The sequence below is a fragment of the Telmatherina bonti genome (genome assembly GCF_933228915.1).
Source record: "Telmatherina bonti genome assembly, chromosome: 6".
In the NCBI taxonomy this organism is placed as follows: Eukaryota; Metazoa; Chordata; class Actinopteri; order Atheriniformes; family Telmatherinidae; genus Telmatherina; species Telmatherina bonti.
Window position 1 is genome coordinate 24,556,764 of NC_136624.1, and position 27,743 is coordinate 24,584,506.

Here is a 27,743-nt window from a genome sequence, read left to right on the forward strand (position 1 = left end):
TAAATAGGATAATAATCACAATATTAAGATCTGGTTTTCACAAATGTATTGAAATAAGCATGAAAGCAAGGCATGGAGACAAAGGAACTGCAGTACTTTATTGTTTTTTTGTTCCACATTTGACTTTAATATTTCATTTTTATAATAAAAAAAAAAAAAACAAGTTAAAATACTTTCATCAGTTATTATGTAAACATATGGTTTATTGCTGCTACTATCAACTCTATCATTACAATGGGATCCATTGTGTCTTCAATTAAGTTAACATGTTGTGTTTTTACACAAACACACCAAAGAAAATAAATATAAGTAAAAAAATGGCTAATGCGATTTTATGGGATTTTTATTACTGTTAGTATCCAACAGCATCCAGGATCTTAGGCTCTGCTCTCTAATAAAGATTAATTATCTTAACAGTATATTTTCTACATATCAGCAGCTTGCTACAGGCACAGCAGGCGCTGCGATACGTTTTCTCATTAGATATAAATGTTGGCTTTACCTTTTTATTGGCTGGGCTGTTGGGGCACCGTAAAGCCAAGGGCACAGCTGTGGGGGTATAGTTACCTGCTGTAATGTTAGCTGTTGCATGTTATATTATTTATGCAGATCTGGACTTAATGGAACACATGTGCCGTCTGAAACCGACATTCTTCCAAGATTAGCTGAAAAGCTGCACACATCAAACTCCAGTGATGAGAGGAATGCAAGGCCTGGACGGCCTTTTAATAAACACTATCACTCATCTACAATATACACAGTCCTTAATACGTGCACACATAATATGTATTTATATATCAAGAGGGAACAGGGGTACATCATGTCTCAGGGGTACGCATGAAGCAATGCTTGCATCCAAAAGTGTTACAGGACATTCCACCCATTGCAAACAAGCACTCAGTCTTTGCAGCGTTGACCCCTCTCAAAGTTATTGTTTCTGATATTGTCCTGATAAAACAAATGAACTATGCTGCACAGACATAATATCAGTCCATTTTCAAGCTGTGGTGGTCTACCAGTCAATAACAGACAATGAATCACTTTTTCAGTGGTTTATGTAGACTTTAGTCTGACACTAACACAGCTGCACTCTGCAGCACTGGTTTGCATATTGCACTGGGATGAATCACTCTCATTTAGACATTTTGAAATGAATGTGATGTAAATCTAATCTGACAAGAGCCGACACATGATATTCTAGCGTGATTTACATCTGTAATTTTCACACTTAGCTTTGACGTTATCTGTTAATAAAAGCTGAAAGTAGATCAAGATATGTAAGGTTGTATATGTACTCTAATGCTACAAGAATTTCATGGGAACCACCTCTGATTTTTTTTTTTTTTTAAACTCCTCATTTTTATGTAACAAGCTCATTCTTTGCATGAACTTGGGAGGGATTAACTCATCTTTTGATGTTAATTTATCCACAGTCTCTCTGCTTTCATCTGTGAGTTTCAACTTATAGACCTCAAAGACATGGAATGCTGTTTTTTTTTTGTTTTTTTTCAAAGGGAAGCAGATTTTAAAACGACCATATTAAAGAAATTCACATTAATATACGCCATAAACACATGAAAGAAGTTTCTGAGGTTTTTGTTAAGTATAAATTTAGCAGTAAATCAGATGTATTCCACTTAACCTTCTAAAGAAATTCACATCTTTACAGGTAAATGAGATGAAGAACTACAACGAAGAACAAGCAGTTTAACCATAACCAGGGTGTGAAGCCAGAGGCTACCCTTCTCAAACCACTACTGACACTAAAACTCCTTCACACCCTGCTGGGAATAACCAACCAGCAGCCATTTTTCATCTGACGCTATTCATGACTAATTGCAGCTTTTCTGTTAACTCAGCACGCAAATACATCAGTTTGTATTTACAAACAACGATAAGCCTGCGTCTCTCTGCCAAGTGATTATAGGATAATCATTTAACTTCAAATTTAATTTCAAAACAGTCTTGTCTTCGCATTATATTCCCAGCTTCTCTTATCTTCTTCTGTTTGCTTGTTTCTGCGCTGCCTCCACCCTTCCTCTTGTTGTATCTTGTGTTTACATTTCTCCAATAGTTTCAGCTCCATTAGTCAACACGGATTACAGTTTACACTGGGGCACAATAAATCAGCTGGAGACACTGGAGATACTCCACACTTCCTTCTCTCTATCTGCATATCTATCTGTTTATTCATCTCTGCTGCTATGTGATACTTTTACTCATTTCAACACGACTTTTAGCTCAGCCCATGCAATTTATTAAATAAACGCACAACATACATGATCCTTATATAGAACACGGAGAACACTGAAAAAAAACATGGTGATTTCTTTATTAAATGCAGTACTAAAAGTCAAAGTTCAGTCTGCAGTGAAGATACATTACTGTTTTGGGTTGTTTTTTTTGTTTTTTTTATCAAACCATGACACAGTGTCACTCTCCTTTCTCTTCTGCAGTTTTCTCTATTTCTTCCTGACATAACTTTGTGTCTCAGGTCACAGAAGGCTGATGGAAAACAGATTCTGCATCTGCTGAACAACAATGTAGAGCTTCGCTGCATGTTTTCAGGTGTGATCGGGAATTCAACAGCGCTTTCTTAAATTGTGTCTAAGCGTAGATGCTACATTCAGATCACTGTGTGGATTAGAGAGTAGATTAAACCCTGCCTCTCCACAATGAATAATAGAATTGCAGTTACAGATGTTAACAAGGATTTTAGTTCCAGTCACAGATTTGGGGAGGGGAAGGGGAGCGGGGCACTATGGTAATGATCATCAAAGTGACAAAATCAACACTAAAAGAAAAGCTTAATTTCAAATCAAAGGACAATAATAAAGCTTTGTAAGCGTCAGAGTGCAGCTGAATGCATGAGATGAGCCAACATTTATGAATTATATCTCTTATTTATATCAAAGGCAGTTTCAAAGTGGCCCAAAAGACCATTTTAACAACATAGCCATTGGCAAGGATAGCTGAATGTACTGGAATAACTCCCGATGGCAGAAATTTGCTTGCTCTCTTTTCAGTCACCTTTCTTTTCACACCCATAAACAGACACACACCTGCCCTTTGCATTACATCTGACACAAAAACAGAGAAGATGGAGTGCATTAATAAAGTGCAGTCGATGTCCTTGCTCTTTCCACTACAGTGAGGTGGAAAAACTTCATTTTCTTTTAATTTTCTGTTCCTTTCTGTTAAATTCTCTCATCTTTATAAGGTTGTTTTTGAAGACAAAACGTGGCATTAAAACATGGTAACTTACCACTGATAGCTGTCAAGTAGAGGCAGCATCTCTGCCGTGTGACAGGCATAAAACAGATGGCCAAGGGAAGCTTTGCCTAATCATTTTTTGGGGATTTTTTAGTTGTTTTTTCCTTCGTGAGCTGCACACGCAAAGGCAAAGATTACTTTAATACAGACAGAAGATAGACAGAATGATGTCCTAACAATTTGGGATTACTAAGGAGGGTATAAAGTCATATACCAGTCATCTGATTCAATAAGAAAAGTAAGGCTGTCAGCGTGCTAATGCTAACTTATTAGTTTGCAAATCTAACTAACTGATTTTTTTTAAAGCCTGTGCAATCCACAACATTGTGGTCAACACTCCTAAGCAGTGGGTGGTGGTAATGCACCAAAGTGTTGAGTACCAACTGGCAAGAGAAGAAGAAGAAGACATTACAATTATGTAAAGGCCTGATTGTTACCTGAGTGGGATGAAGAATTTTACAAACCCATTAATCCTTTAGACATGATTGACTTTTACAGAAACATAAAGACAAAACAATCATTGGAAGTGCTGCCATTAGCAGACAGTAGAGAAATTACTTTTCATGTCATCAGAGCAGCTGTAGCTTGAAGTAGCTAGGTTTTTGTATTTTGTCATGTGGGTAATTCGCAGCTATCTTGTGATTAATCATTTTGAAAATTCTAATCAACGGCTCAAAGGAAAATATGTGGTGACCAAATTATTATTATGTACTAAAAACACATGTAATCTTAATAATACCATGAGTCAAGGAAAGCAGTGCATGAAAAACATCTAAACTGTGATTTAACCATTTATACTAGCGCAGACTCAGGCAGCAACCTTGTCTTACAAAACCTGTAGTCACTTCATAATGTTTTAATTGGAAAAACATTCTACAAAAAGGTTAAAAGATAAATTTCGACCAACCAACCCTACACAACACACCTTTTTCTTCACTGTGTATAAGAATATGAAGAGTAAATGGCAAACCCTATGAGGACATGTTAGCCAGAGGACGGGCTAACAGCTGTTTAACAGCCTCAGACTGATCACCATCTCAACAGCTTGCACCTAGCATCTGTTCATTCTAGCTTCTGCTAACTCGTTGGCTAACTATCTCTTGTAGCTTATGCTAGCATCTTGTTTCACCTGTTCCTCAAAACACATACAACATAGTCTCTGGGTGCCCGATGGGACTTTATTCCTGATGTTTGACATGCATGTTCAGCTGATACTTGCATAGGATTCACAACATACCAAACATGCCCATATTCTCTGCCCAGCAGATACATCAACAATCTAAATGTTGCTTCAGGTTTTTTTAGTGGCAATGAGAAAAACCATTAGAAAACCATGCATACAAAGATGTTACTAATACCAGTATATGTTTTATTTTTCTGTATCTCAAACTGTTGCATTTATGCATTACAGTGGGTAAATATTTCCACACAAACATTCATCCTCAGCAGAAATCCTTAAACAAAGCATCAAGAGCTAATATTGCTCAAAACAGGTAAGATTTTTAATTATGGAATCCTAAAGAAGCCAAAAATACTTATTATACCAAGTAGGGATAACAAAATCAATCAGTAATTTTTCAGAATGAATACACACCCTAAACAGTAACACTAAACTTTGACCAAATTTGAGCCACATTTATAGTATGAGATGTAGAATCCATAATATACATTTTGTGTTAAGCAAGTCACCATCAGAAAGATTTAAAAGCTCAATTACAAAAAGAGGGGACAATACAAAACAGGGGTAAGGATGAGAGGAAAAAACTGTGCTGCAAAGTCAGAGCAGAGGGGAAAAAAGTGCAACAAAAGAAGCCTGAAAAGAGATGGAGATAGAGAAATAAAGGGACAGAGTTAGTTGAGAGTTGATATGCTGACTACATGCAGTTGATTTGGTTTCAGAGAGCATTGTTACAGTGCTTTGAATTAATGCCTCCCAAAGAGTCCAATTGTGATTCTTGGGTTGTGCTGACAGAATATTTGACAGCCTAGGGTGAGCTGCTGATCTCAGCTGAATCCTCTGTTCTGAGTGTGTGCATGTGTGCATATGGGTATGTATGCTTCCTACCCAACAGATTCAGACGTTCACATGTTCAGATAAGTTTGCAAAACAGAAAATGAAAAGACACATAATTCACAAATGGCAGTGAATGGTGCAGTAACATAAATGCAAACCACCCCAGTATGCAAACAAGCCTCATCTGCAGGTACAAGGAGAACATTTGCCTAATCATGGAAAAGTTTGACCAAGCCTTTTTTTTTTTTCCTTTGTTTAATTTTCTTCCTTTCTCTTTCTCTCTTGTCTTCTTTTCTCTGCAGGAAATATGTAGTCCCTCTGGGCTGCTGAATAAATAAAAAAAACATAAACAAGCCTGATGTTTCATTACGGCGATGGGAAGAAAAAGAAACACTCCATCAAAATAAGCCCGCTGTTCAGTGCTGGTCCACTCTGACAGCAGCACCACATCAAGAAAAATCATGTGTGAAAATGTAATTCACAAACTTGCAGATGCTGCACATACATTAATTGTTTTTATCATGTTAAATCTCGGGGTGCCTGAGCTATTTTCATCACTTGTTTTAAATGCTTTTCTGTAAAGCCTCTGTGTGATGCGCATTAAAGAAACATACAAAAAAATTCAATGTATTTTAAACATTGCTAGCAACACAGGCAAAAGCTCTTCTCTCAGCCAGTTGAAGGTGGAACTGATACACAAATGCTACACATCTCCATCATGTTTTAGAAAAGAGTTAGTGAAGGAAGTTAAAGAGTCAAATCGGTGATGCAGTCAAATTAATCTACATAATAAAGCCATTATAGAACAATGTTTAAAGTTTAGTCTTCCATTGTTAGAAATATAGCAGTTTCCTGCATATAAGACAGACATGTAGCCTGTTTCAGAGGCTGTGAGCGTGCCATGCCTGCATGTGGAATGTTTGTTCTGTCAGATATGACCCCGGCAGATGTGACAACATGTGACAGATTCTTTCAAAAGATTGACACTGCTGAACCTGTGGTTAGAGATGTGGTGGCAGAAAAACTTCTTAGTTGCCTCTGGTAGAGCACCAAAACTGCTTTGCTAGGGTTAGAAAAACATGATATAGAGAAATACCATCTTTTTTTTCTTCTTTTTAATATTGATGCTAGAAGGCCCCAATGTACTTCAGCCTGTGTTGACCAGAAATTTAAAATGTGCGTATTTGGAGATGTGTTTAAGGTCTTATAAATGAATGCAAATAGCTTGCATGTCATTTGATGTCACACTTCTGGTTTAAGGACAATCACATAAAAGTAATTTGTATATGTAGCTTTCTATTGCTCATTTTTAAGTTGCAGAGCCTGATAATAAGTTCTTTTATTATGATGTGATAAAAACATCTATTTGTAGGGAGGAAATGTATATAAAAGCCATTATTCCCTTGTGGTCTGATCTTGTTGGCCATCCCTGCAGACTAATCAGTGAAAGATCTAAATTTAAAAGAAGCCTTCCTAAATGTTTACTGAAAAAAATGCTGCTTTTCTGTCTCTTTCATAACGATGCATAATAACATAATTCTTAGTTGCAGTCCTCATTCAGCTTTATTGTCATTGTAATGCTCAACTACATTGTAATGACAACTATAATATAACTTTAACTCTAAAAATAACACTTAAAACGGGATCTTGAAACTTGGCTTTAGCCATCAAGAGGAAGTTCCTACTGTATAATATACGAAGGTACAGAGTGTCGTGATTTTCGATGAGATAACGTACACAACATGCTACAAGGTATGACACAACTAGGATGACATAAGTGGCAAATATGTCATGTCAAAGCCAGAAGTTTCTTGGTTTACATAAAGCACCCTTCCTTTCCTTCTCTGTGAAACTGTCCTATTGCTAATTTAAGAACTCTGCTAGGTACAGTATCATGCAAACATTAGACATGGTTAAGCTTTTACATTTTTACTGGGGGTTTTTTGTGTTCCATATATGAATTCACAGAGTTTTCCCATAGTTCTCCTCAAACTGAGGCATGTTTTCATGAATGTGCGCAGAAGAGAGATCAAGTCTTCCATAAAGGTCTTTTTGAAAACAGAAATCCACAGATGCCAGTGCGTAATTAAAATGAACTGGATGAGGAGGAAAAAACAAGGGGAAGTGAAGGCGGTTGGAGACTTGCAGCCAATCGTAGCGTATTCACTGTAATGCAGGTGTTGATTTCATGGATGGATACTTCTCCTTTTCCAGCCATCCTTCCTCCTCTCACTTTACCACTGCTATCCATTTACAGCACCTCTCTACCTTACTGTCTCTCTGTCTTTACATCTTTCCCTCCATCTTGAGTGCCATGCCTCACCCTAATTAGAAATTCCCCCTCCGACCAACTGAAATTGAATTGCCTGTCATTTGCATAATGATAGCTCACCGGGCTGACGGCCGATTTACCATGAGATGAAATGTAGCAATCACTTAAGAGAGTGACCACGAGGGAGTGAGGGTAAGCGGGTGCAGAAGGAGGAAAAGAAAAGAGTGAGAATGCAAGGCTGAAATGGGATCGTGAAAATAGAGCGAGGCACAGAAACGCAGAGGGAAAGAAGGGCAAAAATCCAACAGGTATTTAGGTTATTGTCTCATACTGCAATCTTGCTGGAGGGAAGGCTGTGTCCTCAATATGACAGTAACTGGACACAGCAAGGCCACATGAGGACACTTATGTAACAGGGTTCCTTTTCTCAGTGAAAATCTTTATGAAGATGTTGTCAGGGGGCTGCAGAAATCGTGTTTTCCTTTCTATTTTCTTTATGTAATGAACAATCTTATTTCCAGCATTTCGATGTTTTTAGCATCTTCAGGCTTCAGTTTTCTCCAAATTGTTTTTTCTTTTCTCTCTTTGTAAAAGAAAAATGAATAATTTCTTTATTATAAGACTTATCTATTAGAATCACCCAGATTAATAACTTTACTTCCATAACAGGAAACAAATGCTCAAAACACAATAATAAGTCAATGGCTTCTATTGTTAATCTAACATTTAATCTGTGCACTATTTTTAATTTCTTTAGTATATGTTTGGCAAGTTCTGACTGTGTTACTGTACAAGTATAGCATCGGGAACTTCTGAGCCGCCCACAGTTTACAAGAAGTGGCCACATTGTCAACTGTGAAGTTGTCAGTGAACGCCCCACCAGTTGAACAACTGCCTCTCCATGTACAAATTACTGGAATCAATGATATGATAATCACCTTGTTGTCTCCCCTCTTCCAAGCCATCAATCTCACATTCCACTGTAGGGCTGAAAATTTGATTTGTAAAAAATTCTGATAAATCTTGTGTCAGTGATGTCACGTAACTACAGGCAAATCAAATAAAGCAGCGTGATCAGTGTGGTAAAGTGACAGTGAAGAAGCACAGGGTCAAGGCTAATGCACACACAGCCAGCTACAGCCTCAGCATTGAGACAAAGTTCCCACTGAGGCTCCTTCTTTATAAAATTTGCTTATTCATGGGAGTGCATGGGCTGAAGCAACAGCAGTAGGGGTCATATTTATGTTTAAGAGTTAGAGTGATCAGGTTGGAAGCTCTGCCATGAGGCTGATAAGGCCACTGTTTATTGTCTAACTTCCACTCTCTAACCTGGCGAACCACACATTCACACATGGTACTTTCCACCCCTCAGCAATTACCTCAGTTCTTGTGTGTGTGTGTGTGTGTGTGTGTGTGTGTGTGTGTGTGTGTGTGTGTGTGTGTGTGTGTGTGTGTGTGTGTGTGTGTTTGTGTGTGTGTGTGTGTGTCTGAGAGCACCATAGCGCATTTGCGTGACAGAGTCCTTATGTGTTTGAACAATTGTTGGTTTCTCACACACATGTTTGGACCAAATCAAAATGCCCTGCCAATGCTATAAATGGTAAGTCACTGCAAAGTATGCAAAAGTGTCCACACAATGCAAGCACAAGTGCACATATGACTTACTTGGTGCTTAAATCATTTATTCAGTTCTTCAATCTCTTCCTCTGTCCACCTCTGCATAAGTGATCAGTGATCACATATCACATGTTGAAGCTGGTCAGCCCAGACAGGAGGGAGTTAAGTCCCTTATCTCTACTCCCCAGAAGAAATTCCTACTAGAGGCCTCGCTCGGCTGGTTTCCTGCCTTCTTGCCCAATGCCCTATTTTTACTCATCGGGGCTCTAGAATACTAGGGGCAGCTTTTTCCTTGTCACTAACATATTTCCTGCCATTCTCACTCTGACATTTCTCTCCTGTGCACGCTTCACTCAAATCATTCCCCCTCTTTATGGGTCATGACCTTTCAGTTATGGCTGTTCGTATTTAAATGTACCTGCTGACATCAGAGCTGCTGTAAGCTCAGCCATCACTCCAGTTGGCCCCCTGTTTTTTTTTTTTTTGCTTTTTCTTCTTGTGTTTAATTGTATTGAACATCAGCTGTTAGTGGGAGTTAATCTCAGATTTTCCAGCATGTTGCCAGAAACAATCAGTTCCACTCTGTTCTTTGCTGTCAGACTGACTGAAGTATATGATGGCTCATCTGCTGGTTCAAAAGAAGTATGGCATTTCAGTCATTGTTCATTTTAACTAATTAAGAGATGCACTAGTTGTTTTGTGTACTTTTTTTCCATTTGAGGAGCAGGAGATCTTATTTAAAATAACATTGAGAGGCTACTTCTCTTTTAGAATCACAATGCTCTATTTTTGCTAAACCTGAGTAGCTCAGGGATCTAGCTCAGTCACTGGTGGAAAAATTTAAGTGAAAGAATTTAAAGTAAGAGGCCTGAACACAAGGCTGAACATCAGTTTAGTGAATGGGCTGGGAGATATAATATCAGTGAAGGGCTCTTTTAGCAACTTTCATCCTTTTCATCCACCAACATGGTCTAAAAGCAGGTGAATCGATGCTGGTTAAAAGCAGCAATATAAAGAGAACACACTTAGCAGTTCTCAATAGAGAACATTCAGTCAGCTACAGGTGGGCAAAGGTGCATTATCTAATTTTCAAGGCTCATCTTCAGCAAAACAGTAGCATTGACATTTGAGATGAGGAGAGTTTGGTATCTTATTCATATCTGCAGTAATAAATGTGTGGATTCTCATTCTGTTGGGTGGGATATCATAAATACAAGACAGTGGGCATCTGTGCTTGCATCAGACTTCCCATTGCATTGCTTATTTCTTGCTTTGTTTGCTGTGTGCGCTTTTGAATATCAATATTATGTTCCAGTTGTTGGCAAATTGCATTGCATGGTGGTCAGGCTGCTCTTTTAACACACCAAAAGAACCATTCTTCATTTTATCTCAATCGGTTTGTGTGAGTGTGTGTATGTGTGTGCCTGAATGCCATCACACTCCTTTGTGCTTTTGTGTGAGCAAATGTGGGCTTCATTTTGACGAGAAGCAGCCGGAGCCTGCTGCATGACCAGGCCATGTGAGAAGAAAGAGAAAGTGATGCACGTGATGCAGACCAATATAGCCAGACTTCAGCAGGATGGAGAGACTGTAATCAAACCATAAATCAGAAATCACTGGACTGCAATACACCCAGCCTTCCCTCTTTCCCTCTCCTTCCACTGTCGGTTCCTACCCTAGCTCCTCTCCATGGAGCTTCTACAGGCAAACACCACTCTGGAAGATGATAAATGGCAGCGCAATAAATCTACACAGGCGAATAGCCATTTATTAAAGAAAAATCCAAAACAATCTTTCACAAATAAGTGAAAATTCTTTGGCAAATGTATAAATTCAAGGTGTGGTTATTCCTCAAAGCATTCATATAGCTTAAACAGAGAAATTCTAAACTAAATCTACCATGTTAAGCCTTTTTCTGACTGTTAAAAAAGATATGCAGTCCATATTTGTCTAGCCACCTGGTGTCCCATAATATCTGTAGAACAGTGGTGTCATTTTGAAGGAGCTCTGATATCGAGGAGAGTGACCCATTTAGAGCCCCGCTATAGAGCTGACAAGCCACTGCTATGCTCGGGACATCTGGAAAGCCAGAGACGCTCACTCCACTGAGATCAAGAGAGGAAAAAAGACATCTGACATGGTCATGGACTTTCACACACTCACCTAGAGGTCCTATTTAGAGGGGAGGGCTGTAAAGTGGCACTGATACTGCTGAGGATCTGTGACAGTACACAGTGAGAAATTTGGAAGTCATCCAAGCAATATCTAAAGCTCTTCTGGTCATCTTGAAGAGATTTTAAAGCATTGAAATAATGATCCAGCAAGATGCTATCTGCAGCAAAGCGAAAGCTCTCTGCAGAGATCAAGTGATCGAGGGGAAAAGTTCCATCTCATTATTTAAATCAGAATTACTTTTTCAGTAGCAGAAGAAGAAATTAAATCCTGAGATGTTCTAAAGGGGGCCTTGCATATTTTGCAAGATAGCTGGAGAAAACCAACTGCTTGAGGTGTAAGAGGAGAGAAAAGGAAAAAACTGAATTCAAAGAAGGAAATGTTATTTACCATACACGATGGTGTCAAAAAAAAAAAAAACGACTGAGATTTGCCCAATGTAGCTGCAGCACTGCGCATTATATAAACGAATACATGAATGCATAATGAGAGGCCGAAATGAGCAAAGGAAAGCGTACTGAACAAATCCCCTGAGGGAGAGGAAATTATTCAGAGTAGACGAGGACACAATTCATAATAATATTGGGAAACTTTTTTTCCTCTCTTCATTTAAAATCCTTGCTTTAAATGGAAAAGCAGAACTACCCGACATGAACTGAGTGTACTTTAGAGGCAAGATGAGGATTTTAAAGGATTTCTGTCTCACTCAATTCAAAGCTGTGCTTTCATATCATGGCAAGAAGCAACGTAAAAGTAAGTCTTTCTCTGTGGTGTATTTAGGGTGTTTTACATCTCACATGTTATACATAGACAAATTCCTAAAATGTGAGACCAACTTGTTTTATATATTATAAATGACACAACTGAAAATTATGATTGACTAAATATGAGCATTTTGTGCTCCTAGCAGCTTGCTTAGTGCTTTGAATCAGTCTGAAAGAACCCCACTTTCTCCAGGAGACAATGATTCTGTATTAGGAAATAACTCCTTTTCATATGGAAAAGCATTTGGCTGCATTGATAGAATCATCAGCCCTTGTTTCATTTTCCATGTAATTAAATCAGTTATTGAAAAAAGAAAACTGTGTAAGCTGGCATGTGATTTAGGAAAAATTAGCATTTTTAATCACAGTACATTACTTTAATAACTCAATAAATCAGTGGCAGCTGGAGCATCCGCGAATGTTGTCACAGCTACTTAGTTCTGAATTTGCAGCTAATACAGGCTGATGAGAATCATCCTGAGAGAGGAAAGAGAGAATAAAAGGAGAGGAGTTAAGAGTTGGAGAGAAGAGGGAAAATCATTCTAGCTGAGAGACAGAGAGAGAGAGAGAGAGAGAAAATCAAAAGCATGGTAGGTGAGAAAGATGGGTGAACGGAGCCCAGGAAGAGAGACATAATACTGTGTTTGGAACAAAATGGGGCTTGGCACTTGTACCCCTCCTTCCAGCTATTAACGGTTAATCCCTAATTAGCTCATCTCTCACCTCTGTCATACACCAGACCTGCTTACCCCTCATGTTGCTTTGTTGCTTGGGTTTGTTGTGCGGCTTAGCAAGAGTAGTTGCCAAGGACATTAAACAAGTCTGACTGATGAGAAAATCTCATTTGATTAAAAAAAGAAAGGAAAAGCAGGATTTCTAGAAGCAGAGCTTGCGTGTAAAAATAACACAAAGAAGCTGCAAGAGTCACAAAGCTCTGACCCACAGCAGAAAGAGTGGTTTCCCATAAGTCAGAACAAACGAAGAAATGATGTAATGGGAGAAAACCTGCTGAGGTGTTTAGCAGTCGCTTGTAGATTACCTCTTCGTTTTTTTTATATCTTTGCACATTTTCTTCAATCATGTTTGTCTGTCAGAGTAATCAAAAGTAATCATTTATTTAAACAACTGTTTCGCAGATATAAAACCACAATGGGCAACAGTGACCATTTATAACCCTCAGAGCGAGGATGGAACGTGTGTGTGAGGTTAATGTGCTTTCCTTTTAAAGGCTGAAGAGAGTGTCAGTGTGTTTTTTTATACAATGTTGTTGTTATTGTTGCCAAAACACGTAACCATGAGGTGTTACACACACAATGTGCAGAAAACAGATTTTAAAAATGTATTTCCCCAATAATGATATCAGCGAATAACAGAGTATGGCATCCAGCTCTGGTTATCCATTCAATTAACTTAGAAGGTGGGATTTTTTTAAATCCTAATTTACATTTAATTAATTGTCTAACTAGCAATGAAATAGGTTTAAGAAGCTGAATCTAGTATGGATGCAGGAGTCTGACAGGTGTGGTCCGGTCTTCAGAGAGAACCAGCTCACCTAGTTAAGGTGTGGGCTGAAGCCAGTCAAACAGTCTTTCTTTCTCCATTTGCTGCCACCAGATTATTGGACATTTCGTCTATTTAGTTCAGTTGTCATCATGTCAGTTCATGTAAAACAAACTTATTTTTAGTCACAACTTAGTGTCCTTCCCGCGCCCAGACTTCTGCGAGGTCGTGAGAATGAGTTATTCAGTTAAAAATGACAAATAGAAACTACTTCAGTTTTAGTTTAACAGCCTGAATTTTATGATGCATTAACTTCCATTAAAGTTAAAGATCAAATTGCCTTGACTTTTTTTTTTTTTTTTTTTTGTGATTTATTTTTATGAACCTGTTATTTACTATGTGATCACACTGTGGTAGGAACATTGGTGTCAGTATAGAACAACATTCCCTTTAATCACAATAACACTGAGAGTCAGCAGGTGCATGAGCACAACCGAAAGTGAGAGCTGGTGTCATTTCAGCACGTGCGTGCTTAGCAAAGAGGACTTTGTTTATTTGCATGTGCAGTGTGTGGTCCACATCTATTTCATTTCACTCTTTCTTTTTTTTTTTTTTTTTTTTGTGTTTTGCTTGTAAGTTTGCAAAAATTGCTCAATTGCCCTCTTTCTGTCTGCTGGATAAAGATCTATCTTTCCATCTTAACACCTCCTCTTCCTCTCCAGCTTTCTTGTTTGTTTTATAGCTGCTTGCACAATTACAGAACTGCACTAGAAACCTACATCTTGTTACAGCCTAGCAGTGAATCCCTGAGCAGGGGATCAAACCCATGTTGCAGAAACATGGATCACATTTAAAAAAAAAAATCACTAATAAGATGTGAGTTAGTATTTTTTTTAAAAAAACAAAAAAAAAAAACAGGAGTGGCATGTAAAAGCACAACAGTGTAGAGACGAGGCTTATTGGCATGCATTTGTGCACCTTTCACTTTGTTTTAGCAGCTCCATTGAGGAGCCTGAGAAGGCTATAGTCTCTCTGCTGATACAGTCTTTTGATTCACTTAGCAGGCTTTGTCAAATGCATGCTGGCTTAAGCCTCTAAAAAATCAACAGTGCAGCATGACAGCACACATGTACACTACAGCACCCACAAACCCACAATCTGCCATTACCACAGCAGTTGCTGAGTCCACTAATTAGCTTATCAGCTCAGCACCTCTCTGCCTTGTTTCACGGATCTGCTTTCAAACTACACTCTCCTGAAGGGTCACAACACTAGCATTATGGCGCTGGGCATGCAAGTGTATTCCACTCAGGGGACCAAGTGGTGTCACAAAGAACTTGTAGTTTCTTGTATTGATTGTGTGACTAACACTAAAATAGCACCCAAAGAGGCTCAGATGATTTGACAGGACACATACAAGAAAAAGCTATTATAACGACATGCCAGACTGATTTAGGAGGCTCCGCTGGACAGCTTGATCCATTTGCAGATCAGCCAACAGTGGATCAGAGGCAGCTGGATTTTTATAATACTAGACAGGAAAAAAACGAACAGCTCACATTTAGAACTGCATCTATCTGCCAGGTCCTTTGGCTCTCTCAGAACACAAAGTTCAAGATAGTTTCACAACACCGTGACCAATCAGAAATTGCTATTATTATTCAGCCAAAAATACTTTAAAGAATATCCACAAACAAAATTACTTGAATGTAAACGGTGTAATTTCCAAAAAGTTGAGTACATTCATCTGCTTCTTTAGTGGTTCGTGCAGTTCTGTGGTCATTTCGAGGAGTGGGAAACCACTTCATGTTTAATGTTTGCCCAGATAAAATCATCAAATGTCAAGTATGCCACACTTAAAGGAGGTGATAGTTATTTATTTCATTCTTTATAAGTCATTAGCAGTTCTAATAAAACTGCAAAATGTAAACTTTGTTGTTTGGTAATTCAGTCCATCCAGGATGATGCTGGGACTGTAATTTCAGTGGCAATATTTGCTTTACATTACAAATTACAATGCTTGGTAACATCTGTTAAATGTTCCAGCATAGGCTGACTGAGAGGGGCAACAGAGGAAGTTTTCAAGATCCCCACACCCTTTATGGTGAGTAGCAGTCCTGTACAGTTTAACACGCAGAAGGGGAGCAACAACTGGGGTTTATATGTGACTATATATAAACATTATTACAAAGTCTGCCCCGGCACCACGGCCTTGTGGTTTCTGATATGGTAAAGCCAGTGAAATGGCAGAGAAGCCAATCTACAGTTTATAACTCAACCACACATCAATAATAGAAAAAAAAAACAGATTACAGTAAATCCATGGTTCAAAAGCTACATACCTTTGAAATGTCAAAGGGGAAACCACAACGGATAACTCATCTCAAAACTCATTTCAACTGCACAATGCAAGCTGTATTACAAATATTCAACAGCCTACTGTTCCCTCCAGGTATTTTTCAGCAAAACACTCTTTACATTTTCATTTGAGATGAGAAGAAAGAAATGTATTTTTTCACTGGCAAGCAGCCAAACCAAGTTAATTACATTCCAAATCTCCACTCAGCAACCCGGCTCGTGTTGTATTTCTCAAACTTCAACAGTCTCCTTGACTTTCTCTGAGTAATTGGAATCTTCCACTCTTCCACTCTTGTCATTATGCAGAGCAGCAGTAAGCACAACAAACCAAACCAAAAAGAACAAGGAGATCTGGCGCCCAGAATGCGCCGCGGTTGCCAGTTTGTAACCTCATCAACACATGGTAATACACTTTCTCTTTAGTCAATTAAAAGGATATTAGGTGGCGTGTACCTGGGAAGCACTGATGTCTTATTCCTGATGTAAAGTTGAGGAATCAGATGAGGGGTCGCCATGTTCCATTTTTGGATTAAGTCCAAAAAAAAACATTTTAAAAAAAATCACAAAAACTATTAAAGTGAGGCTATTCATTCTTTACTAATCACAATGCAATGCTCCTGCATCTGAAAGAAATCCAGCTGTTCAGACAACAGCTTGTGGAGCAAGAAGGTAACGTTTCACTGCAAAAATGCAGAACTGCACCAATTAAAAACAAAACTCCATGTAACACTGCAGTTTCCATTAAAACAAACAAATACATCAATAACGTATTTTCTTTTTGAAGATGTTTCCCAAAGTTTTTCCATTTCCATTCCTACAACAGTGTGATTACATTTCCAATTACTTTTCCCAACCATGCCACACAATCAAGACATGCTTTATAAAGCTCGTTGGCAAATCATTTAAAGTCTCTCAACATTTTTTTTTTCTTTTTTTTTTGGGCTTTTTTAACTGCAAAGACAAACTATAATCTCAGAGTGGTCCTCCCATTTTACCCAGTGAGTAATTATGGGATGACATGAAAATAAATCATCCATTCAAACGGTGACATGTGTGGAGGTCTGTGTACATTTCAACCCAGAATACAGTCCTGAAGCAACCAACGTTCCTTGGAAGGCATCGGGTATTTACTTCAGGAAGTCCTAATAACTGTTGATCTTCCAAGGTCTACAAACATCCCACTGCCCAAAAAAAGACCATCTCTGTCTAAATTAGGTGATAATTAAAAAACAAATAAATGTAAATGGTTTAAAATATAAGTAATTATACCTCTGTTTATGTACTCTCGCTCACATCTCACTGCCTCGTTCTTTCTCTGTCACTGAAACCGAGAGCCCTGCCACATGCCAATGCCTTTGTGTAAAAGATTAAGTGAAACCAGGAGTGTCAGCAATGCTGTGTTTGCAGAGGGAACACACTCAAATTCAGCTGCACCCACATACCAACATACTGAGGCCTAAAACAGAGCCACAGTAGAAAAATGTTGAAAAATTAAGCGCACTATCGAGATAACTTGTAAATAAATGTAAAGGCAACATTAAAGTAGGTTGTGCAATGATATCCAGAAAGAAGCAAAATGAAATGTCATTTCTGTTTCATTTTAGGGCTTTTTTTTTAGAATAACTGTCATTATTACACCTGAACTGTCACTGAAAATAAAAAAAAAACTATGAATACATGGAGAATGAAATTCCTGAAAAGTGAGACGTAGCTACAATGAAAATATTATGAACAAAGCCCAAAAGTGCCAGGGGTGGCTTACAAGACTAAGGCGGAGAGAGGCCTGGGGGGACTGTGGGTTTGTAGTGGTAGGGAGGGGAGTCGCTCACACACACACACACACACACACACACACACACACACACTTGGCTCAGAGAGGCACAGACACAAACAGCACATGGCAGAGGACCAATCCTTGGTGGCCTCACCAGCTAACTTACTTCCTGTGTAACCCTGAGCTAACTCAGTCATGATCTATTGATATGAAAAACATCTGTCGAAAAGGCTAAGCAGATACTGCTTAGTTTTAATTTTCAGTTGGCTCTACTCATATGCATCTTAACCAAAAATCTTTTTAACATATAATAACTGTGATTACATAATTGATCACAGGGTTAGCTACTTAACATTCAAGCTATAAAGTACAGTAATCTTGTGGGTTGAGATGTTGCTGCACAACACGATGAAATCTCAGAGGTTTGTGTGTTCACATTTGTGCATGTGTTTATTTACACTGCGTGAGTGTGGACATGCGTGCATCTACATGTAAGTGTGGGTGTGTGTGCATGTGTGCCTACCTGCAAGAGTGTGTGTGCTCACAGGGCCCGTGGTCTTTCAGTGTGGACCTGAACCAGCCGTCTCCAGTTCTGTTTGCACAGGACATGCCTCAGGAAGCTAAGACAACTGTTCATGTTTGCCCAGGCTTGCGAGCCTTTCTTAATACACTCGACAGCTGCATTCTTCGACAGCGCAGACACTGTTTATTAGTGTTTTTATACATGTATCGTATGGAATCGGTGGGTTTGTGGCATCTTCAGTAAGCTTTTTTTCCTAATATCAAGCAGGAAGATTCCAACGCTAACAAAAAAAAAAAACACATGTAATGCTGCAAGTCTGACAAATTCTCTGTTATTCTTATGTATTCTGCAACCTTTTTTCACCTAGACCAGTTGTCTTTTATCCTATACTAAAGCCATAAATGCAACAAGGGCTGAGTCATAACAGATTTAGCATAAGTTCATATGAAAACCTGAATTAAGGTCCTCAGTCATGCACGTGACTTGTCGACAAAATTGCAGGACAAGATCCTTTCCTTTACTCCGTCCTCTTAGCTTATAATGATAAAGTCATTCCTGTTGGATGCACAATTCAGAGAGAAACGAGCTGAAAACAGAAAAGCTGGATGAACCATTGGCTCTTTGCAGGGTGGTAAATATGAAAGTAAAAGATGATGAGCTCTGTCTGTACTTATTTGAAATGTTGATATGGCTCTCTCATGCAATGGTTACACTAATTTATGTAGCAAAGCCTGCTTTACACAAATCTGCCAAGGCCAATGACTGGGCTCATAATCTTCAGCATCTAGAACAATCACTTTGTGGTCTATTTGTTTATGAATGACATGAAGCAATTAGCCTAATGAAGATCAGCCTCCTTGGTGGGGGAATTACAGCTTTCCAGTGCAATGAAAATGTTTAGTCTTGTTTTGTCTCCACATTGGCATGCTGATGTCTTCATCTTAAAACAATGAGAGCTGCAAATCTTAATGCATAACGATTAGCAAGATGCAGTTCACAGTAGGGATTGTAAGACTGTTGTAAACTTAAAAAAAAGAGAGAAAAGAAAAAAAATGAGTGAACTGCGCACTTCCTGACCTACAGACAAAACCACATGCATGTGGATACAGCTAAATGTCAGCAACGGCAATAAGTTTAGTTGTTGCCCCTGGTAACCCACAGACATAAAGCCGCATAACAGAAGGTCACAGCAGTTTGAATGTTAATATTGACTTTGACTTCTTGCAATAACAAAACCATTAATGCAACAACTTTGTGATATACTGTCTAGCCGCTAAGCATGTTTACCATAATTATTTCCAGTGCAACACACTAAGCAGCTTGTTTATTGTTTGTTTGCTGTACAGGAAAAAAAAATATAATCAGCATTCTATGGATGAAATAAGGGAAACACAAGGGGTACACGAAGCTTTCAGTGCAGCAAGCAGCCAGTCAAAAAAAAGGTTGTGCTTTTTCATATTGAAGTGTTGATGGAAAACAGATGAATCTGCACCGAAATGCCACTGGAGCACACAGCAAAACACGCAGTCAGTATTCTCTTTTCATCAGCAGACAGAGCTCAGAGCAGGGCACAAAAATGGTTAAATAAATCAGATAAAGCCGCTCTTTCTCTCTCTCTCTCTCTTTCTCTCTCTCTTTCTCTGTCGCACACACACGCACACATTCTTCAGTGAAATCCATCAATCAGCATTTCATGCAGTTTGGGTTTGAACCACACCAAATGCACTAAAACAATAAACGTCTGTCTTTCAAGTTGCTATCTGGACTGGAACACATCTGGTGGCAAGGCTCATTTTGGTTTCCACGTCGCTGAATGACATTACAGACTCAACGGCAGCCTGAAAAATAAAGTACCCCTAAAAATCTCTTTACGTTTCCCCTCCATCTTCTGCCCCTTCTCCCTTTCTCTTCCTCTATCTTTATGCACACACCAAATCTATTTCCCCCTCCCTGCACTAACCAGCTAACCCCTCAAACATGATTCCATCAGCCCATCCCCCCCCAACCAATCAAGAAGTGAATATAAAACAGCACAAGGAAACTGGGCTGCAAGAGGGAGGTAGTAGAAAGGGGGGTGTGCAGACAGAGAGAAGAGAGAAAGACAGCCAGTCAAGGTGACTGCTACTGAGGAACCAGTGGACTCCTGAGGTGAAGACAGTTTAAAAGCCTCTGCAGGACCGGACTCGACTTCACACAACTCACAAGTGTCTGAAACACACACCCAGCCTCCAGCTGAGCAGCCAAGAGTCAAGCCCAACTGTAGTATCTGGGTTCCAAGGAGCTGTGACGATAATTAGGGTTAATGTGATTTAATGAGGGGCATGAGCTGGGGCCGGGCTTTTGAATCGCAATCAATGTCAAATTCTGAATTAGTCTGACACCTTGTGATGTGGTGATGTTTCACAGTGGCTTTGATCAGCCATTTGTGCAGATTGGGCCCACAGAACTGCTATCAGTCTTATTCTAAAAGCAGTTTGACGATCGTTCATAATAAACCTGCCAGACTGTGGTGTGAGAACAGCACCGAGATGCTTTGGATTGAAGCAGTTCACTGCAGATGCGCACTTGGAAGAGTTTTTTTTTTAAAAGAAGAAAAAAATGCACAGTCATGATTAATTTCTTGGTAGTTAACCCAATCAATCATTGACACAAATAGACTGTTTCTATAGACTTTGGTGATTAAATACCAAAGCAGGCAGGATAGAATAAACTACAGAATCTATTTTCAGCCATTCATGACTTATGACCCTCTTAACACCTCTCGTAGCTCTGAGTCATGTCTGGTCTAGATTATAAAGTGCAGAGCAAACTGATGGGACTGCAGCAGACTGGTTTGTCACCTTCGCTGTCCGGGAGGTTTAACTTTAAGTCTATAGAGGTAAATCACTGTTATGAAAAGCTGCACTGTTCTCAAAAGAGACAACCGGCCTCAAAATACCAAAATGGAATCCTATAGGTATAGCAATAAAACAGAAACTACTGATGTGCAGAAACTACAGTATCGTTTTTCTGTGCTGTAACAAAGCCGTAACATAGTTGCATAAAATCCTACACATTTCAAGGAGGGTCAAGTTTTGCATGGCTGTAAATGATCAACTCAGTATGGCTGGAAAAATACCTTTTTTTTTCCAAATTGGATTTTATCTTATGTCTCACTTGCATTTAAAAATAAAAAAATAAAACATCATAATAAATAATCCACTTTCATTCTACAGTAATGGACCGTGTGCACCCAGCACAATCTTAGCCCCACTGCTCCAAGGAATAGCACTGTATGTACTTATCATTAACTCAAAGACACAATCAGCCCCAGGCGCTCCAGCTTCCCTGCATAACCTTTTGACATTGCTGTTGGGAAGGTAAATGAGAGAAGAAGTTCGACACAAAGAGGGGGAGAAGTGCAGAGACAGAAAGATTTGACTATGAAAAGAGCTGGGAAGTGGGTAGGCACCCCCCAAAAAATACACCTTGTAATGATTTGGAAAAAACAGATACATATATTTAAAAAAAAAAAAAAGGAAAAAAAGATAAGAAAAACAATGTCAACTTCATTACTTTATTTCATGTTATTTGTTCTGAGCTAACTGTCTGGAACTGGGTAAGAACAATAAACTCACCAGTCTGAGAGACCCCAGTCCCAGCAACTCAGACCGTATTTGGTTTACATTTGAGCCATGCACGGGTTAACATTTTCCCAGGGAGAATGGTTGGTATATTGCAACCTGGACCGACCAGTCAGCAGAATGTTATGAATGGGCACAATGAAAACCCCAAGTCCATGCTGTCAACCCAAGAATGCTTGCCTTCGTGTAATTAACTTCTCTCTGTGTACAGAATGAGGTACCACTGAAATAACTCCCTTTTTTTTCTGTTTCTATTACGGTCGCATTTCAAAGAAGAAAAAAAGAGGGGAAAAAAATACATTCTGAGAATTCAACATGGAATGTTTTGTTTTGTTTTTTCTTTTTTTCTGCCTGTCCACACTTTGAAGTATCCTGTGACTAATACAGTGATTTGGATAGTATTTGCAAAGGAACGAACCACTTTTGAAGGGGTGGTACGTGTTCTGCAAAAAGCAGCCTCATTGCTCTTTGAATGGACAGATGTCAGCTGCCTGTTACTCACACTGATGCACAATAAAGCATGAAAAAGTGAAAAAAAAGCTGGATCAGGCTATAGATGAGAGTTATCTTGTTAAAACAGACTTTGCACATGCACCTCAAGGTTCGACAGGGATTATGTATGCATTGCACACAAAAACACAGTCAAATCTTTAACTGTATATAAATAGCAAGCAGCAACTTGGAACAGACTGCAAGTATGTAAAGAATAACATGTGCAAACCATTGGATTATAAACCTACAAAATAACTACAGTATAATTACATGAGAGGCTCTCTCGGGTACCGTGCAGTTAGAGGGGAGAGGGATGAGGAGAAAGTGGAGCATCTACAGTAATCTGTCCAACTTCATTTCACCGGAGTGATTCTGCCTGGGGGTATGCACAAGTCATAATGCATTTGACAAATAGTCTCCCACTAAAACAGGCATTTGCGAAGAAGTGGCCTTCAGCGCTGGTATACACAGCTGAGTGTACACTGAGCAAACAAGCCTCCCACTCAGTGAGGAAAGATACAGAGAGGCTTCAAAAAGATTAGGAGAAATCTTGGGCGAAAAGTAAAGATGACTCATGGTGATTGTGCAAGCGCAGGACAATGCAAGTTGGATGAGGTTGAGAAAAGCAGCAGTGCCGTGGGGTTCTAAGCAAAATACAAATCAATGCTTCTCTCCCGTGTTTGCCTTTGACTTGTTCCGAAGTGTGCATGAACATTTTTTTTTTCTTTTTTTTTAAATCAAGCACTTTACGATGAGATGAAGACAAGCACAGGATGCTTTATTGTCTGGAGACCTTTATAATTTAGTTGATTCTCTGTCAGATGTTGATTTAAAAGAGAAGTGAAATGATTAAAACAACTGATTGGTGCAAAAAGTCAGTTGCAACTTATCAGACCTTCCCAACAAGCCATCGGGGGAGAAGTGGTTACTCTAATGAAGGTTAAAGTTTTCAGTTTTAGATCATTTTAAAACCATTACTATCATGAACGAGTTGGTGTTGTAAATTTGCACCATAAAAAAAAAGTGTTTCCAACATTTCATTTGCTGAACACCAGAAAGACTTCTGTCAGACCGAAAACTGAACATTGCAACTTCCATGATGTGAAATGTGTTTCAGTGAGGTAAAAGACAAACGAAACAAACAAGAAGCTGATTGGATTTTTTTGATTTTTAATATCCCATCCTAAGCAAACTGTTGCCTAAATTCAATCATCCTGTCAGAATGATCTATATTCCTGTCACGCATCAATCAACCATCAGTCTGAATGCAGTCAATCAGCCTGAGCCCGTTTCAGCTTACACATTCTTTACATTATTAACCCCTTCAGGTAGAAAACAGAATGAGTACAGTTCAGGTTTATGAGCCTACAAGGCTTTGCAGTCACTCATTAATAGATGCATTTTAAGTTTACCTCGTTTTAACAGGAAGCAACAGCCTTTTATATATGGACTGTCTCATTTAGACTTTTGCTCACTTCCTAGTTTTTGACTTACTGCACTGTGATGTATAATCACACCAGTGGTTTTAACACAAGCTGTATATTTATAAAACTAGATGTGTAAATGATGGTGAATTGGCACCTTTCACAGGGCCTCTTTTGGGAAGTTTATCTTTTCTTTTGTTTTTGTCTCTTTTTTTTTTTAAACTTTTGTGCTTGCTGATATTTCAGCAGTGCACATGAAACTAATTAAACTATAATACTAGAAATTATGTTATTACAAAGACTAAGACATGGAGAAAAAGTATTTCTTATCTCCTCTGCAAACTTCATTTCCAGTACTTATCATGTACTTCTCATGGAGGTCAACTCCATTCTGCTACTGAAATAAGGCTTCTGTAAAGATGAACTACAGCAAAAATGTCAAATAAAGTTCTTCAATAATAATTCAACACTTATGTTTAGTAGCAGGAGTAACACAGATAATATGCTATTTTATATCTTAGTCACAGCTGTTACTTCAGTAATGACAATGTTATATGCCTCTGCCCTTGAAACCCAAAGCTGTTCCTTAGCAGGGAAACAGACTCCGGGCTTGCTGAATCATAACTTATACAGTTCATTGTGTTAATACTGTAATACCTGGAACACAGCCTCGGTCAGGGGAAACCATGCCCTGTAGTTTAAATATACATATGCAGCTAAAGTGTGCATGTGTATTACTATATCTGCACCCACTCAGAATTTTACAGTTTAATCAAAAAGACAACTCCGCTGGTGCTGATTTTGGTTTTATTATAATGAGAATTATTTCATGTTGCAGTTTAGGGACAGAGGTTCATATACAGAAGATTTGGGTGTAAGAAATGACTGTTGTTGAGATATTCTAAGTAATGTACTTTAAAGTTCTCTGCAAGTTAGTGCTCTGTGTGCGTGTGTGTGAAAGAGCTGCTAATTGTATGTGTTATACATGGATAATATATACATGTGACTGGATGAACAGGGAGTTTAAACAGTTCGAAATGTGTACTGTGCTATAATGTTTCCCTTTGTCATCAGCTAATGTTAACTGCCTGCTGGCTTCCCTCCAGGTGCTAAAGCAAGCAAACTCATTTGAATGGACACAGGCTGATGCCGCCCCCTAACTCTGCTCAGTGTAGTTATTGATAAATGTTTGCACAAGTTTTAACTTGACCACAAGAAAAGTTACTTGTAATCTTGGAAAAAGTCTGTGTGTACTTTTCTTTCCTGTAGATGCCAAGGTTTTTTTTTTTTTCCTTTTATCTGTTTCTTTCTGGGAAGCAAAGAGTCAGGACCAGTGTGGCTGTGTAACAATAGGCCTATTGACATTTCATACAAATAATTTAGGGAATACACAATATTTAAAAGCATGAAACGAATTTTTTTTTTTTTTTTTTTTTTTTTTTTTTTTACTTCTTCATCAACAAGCCTGGTAAACATTGGGTGTAATTAACAAAAGTGCATTTGTTTTTCTATAACAAGTGCATCAAATATTCTACATATACACAAACGTCCTGACAGTGCTGTCAATATAAACACAAAAGCTTATTAAAAATGACAGATATAAAATTATTGAGAATTTGAACCCAATATGGCTGAGTTTTTATGTCGTTGAGAAATGGTTGATTCCACAAAAGTTATGACACATCACGTGCATGCTGGATTTTTGCGCACTAAATGGTAGATGACTACGAGTTACATTATTCTGTTAAACATCTATTACAGTACACACACACACACACACACACACACACACACACACATATATATATATATATATATATATATATATATATATATATATATATATATATATATATATATATATATATATATATATATATCGATGCGCGGACAACCTTACATCAGCACATTTTTTCTGACGCATAACGTAACATCATATTAGGAGAAAATGCTGTCTGTGCTTTTGGAATAATTGTGCCCTGCGACCTTATGTGTGACAAATAAACCCGCGTTATGTCAGATATGTTTCAGACATACATGTAACTCTTTACAAGTCTAAAATAATATCGGTTAAGACTCAATCATGCGCGCACATCCAGCGTTTGTTCGCTTTGGTCAGAGAAAGCAGCTCATGCACTGCGCTGCGCTGCGAAGTCTGCTCACAGTGCAACTACAGTACTGTTAGATTCAGTTGTTCACGTAAGTTAGTAAGATTGGCGTCGTGGGGGATCTCCACGTGCACGAGATCAGAGAAGGTGTCAGTGATGATAAACACAAATGATGCGTAACAAACGTGGATGAAAATCTAATGCTGCCTGTGGGATTGTTTCTCTGTTATCCCAGGAGATGCAAAAGGGCAGCACTTGTCACTTTCCAACGCGGGATGCCCTACCACACAGCCACAGCGCATTTCTGTGCAACCTGCACTTGGAGCGGCCACATTTCATCCACTTTAAAAGAGCGTAAAGTAGAGGCAGTTGCTTACCTTGTTGGAGTGGTAATATTCCAAACTGGAGTCAGTCGGTAACGTACATGAACCCACGCTTGAAGGGGGAGCAGGATAAAATCTGACATCCATCTCTGAGTCCGCAAGACTGACGGCATGAAAGCTTAACTCGTAAAAAAAAAAAAAAAAAAAAAAAAAAAAAAAAAAAAAAAAAAAGAGAGAGAGAGAGAAAAGCACCCCCCCCCCCCCCCCCCCCCCCCAATAAAAACCTGCGCGATTTCTCTCTCCCTTGCAAACGCGCGCGCGTACTCACGCGGTCTCTCCTCTGTTCTTGTGTGTGAAACCTAAAGAAAAAGAACTACAAGAGGAAGAGTACCGAGTCTCTCCAGGTGCTGACTTATAATATCCGCTCTACAGTTACCTCAGTAATATCTGGAGATTCGGTGATGCTCTGCAAGAACTAACATCCCTGTAAAGTTCACCAGAAGAGGAGAGTGAAGTGGGGGGGGGGAGAACCTTCCGCCAGAAATCTCTAAAAACTAACAGTAGATTGTGTGAAGTTGTTTAAGATCGAGCTGATGTTGCAGGTTCAGATGCAGAAAGGATCTTGTCGACGCTTGTTCCCAAAGCGCCAGTCCAGTTCACCGTTCCTGGTTTCCAGACGCGCTGTAGCTTTGTCATGAGAGAGCGCTCGCACACACTCACGAGCTCCCGTCCTCCCAGGGACTGCTCGGCTGCGACCTCTACCGGTCAGAGAGAGGAAGGGGCGCGGGAGGCCGTCGGGACGAGGATCAGGCGGAGTTGGGAGGATTAACTGGATGTAGTTTGGAATGAAGTGACTTCTGAGTTGACAGAGTAGAGCTGTCTTGTCGGGACATCGCAGAGTCTGATCAGTCTTAACTAAATAAAAAATTAGTTTGAACCTTTTTTTTTAGTTTGATTTAAATAAACATTCTCATCATTTGCTGACAAAAATCACCAAAAGAGAATCTTTGGTTTGTATAATCCACTGACAATAATGTGCTGTAAAAATACTTAAAGTAGCACGTGGACTCTCTGCAAGTGAAAGAGTTTATATAGCGCAAACGTGAAGTGTCTTTGTGTTTTCTGAGATGATCATAAAACCTGCAGCTGGAGCAGCAATATCTTAATAAAAGATGCACTGATGCAGCAAAAAGCAGCTGAACTTGTTTCCCCTTCGATTTGAGCTCTTCAGATAGCTATGACCTGAATCAATGAAGCTTTACATAAGGGAAATACTATCAAGTTTACCTAAATATCAAGATCATATCCCAGTACGTCTGCGAGAATAAATATGCATTCTATATCTGATCATGCATTAAAAGAGGCCTTTGTCTTTCCTTTAGGTCATTAATAGCTACAGCACTTATGGCTCAAACATTTCCAGTGATAATAGGAACAAAATGTTGTGTCTATACTGTCTCTGCATACATAGTTTCATATAGTTTGAGTGTTTAAAATATTTTGTCA

The 27,743-nt window shown here is 38.9% G+C and overlaps 1 protein-coding gene across 1 annotated transcript in view; it reads right to left on the reverse strand.

Annotated features, from left to right (window-relative positions):
• Positions 1 to 26,393, reverse strand: part of tox2 (TOX high mobility group box family member 2) — a gene marked incomplete at its 3' end in the record, with an annotated part of 97,046 nt that extends 70,653 nt beyond the window's left edge. Inside the window, exon 1 of the mRNA XM_079241771.1 lies at positions 26,292 to 26,393. Coding sequence (XP_079097897.1) covers positions 26,292 to 26,384 — 93 coding nt within the window. The 5' untranslated portion in view covers positions 26,385 to 26,393. The remainder of the gene's footprint in view (positions 1 to 26,291) is intronic.
• Positions 26,394 to 27,743: the final 1,350 nt, after the last annotated feature.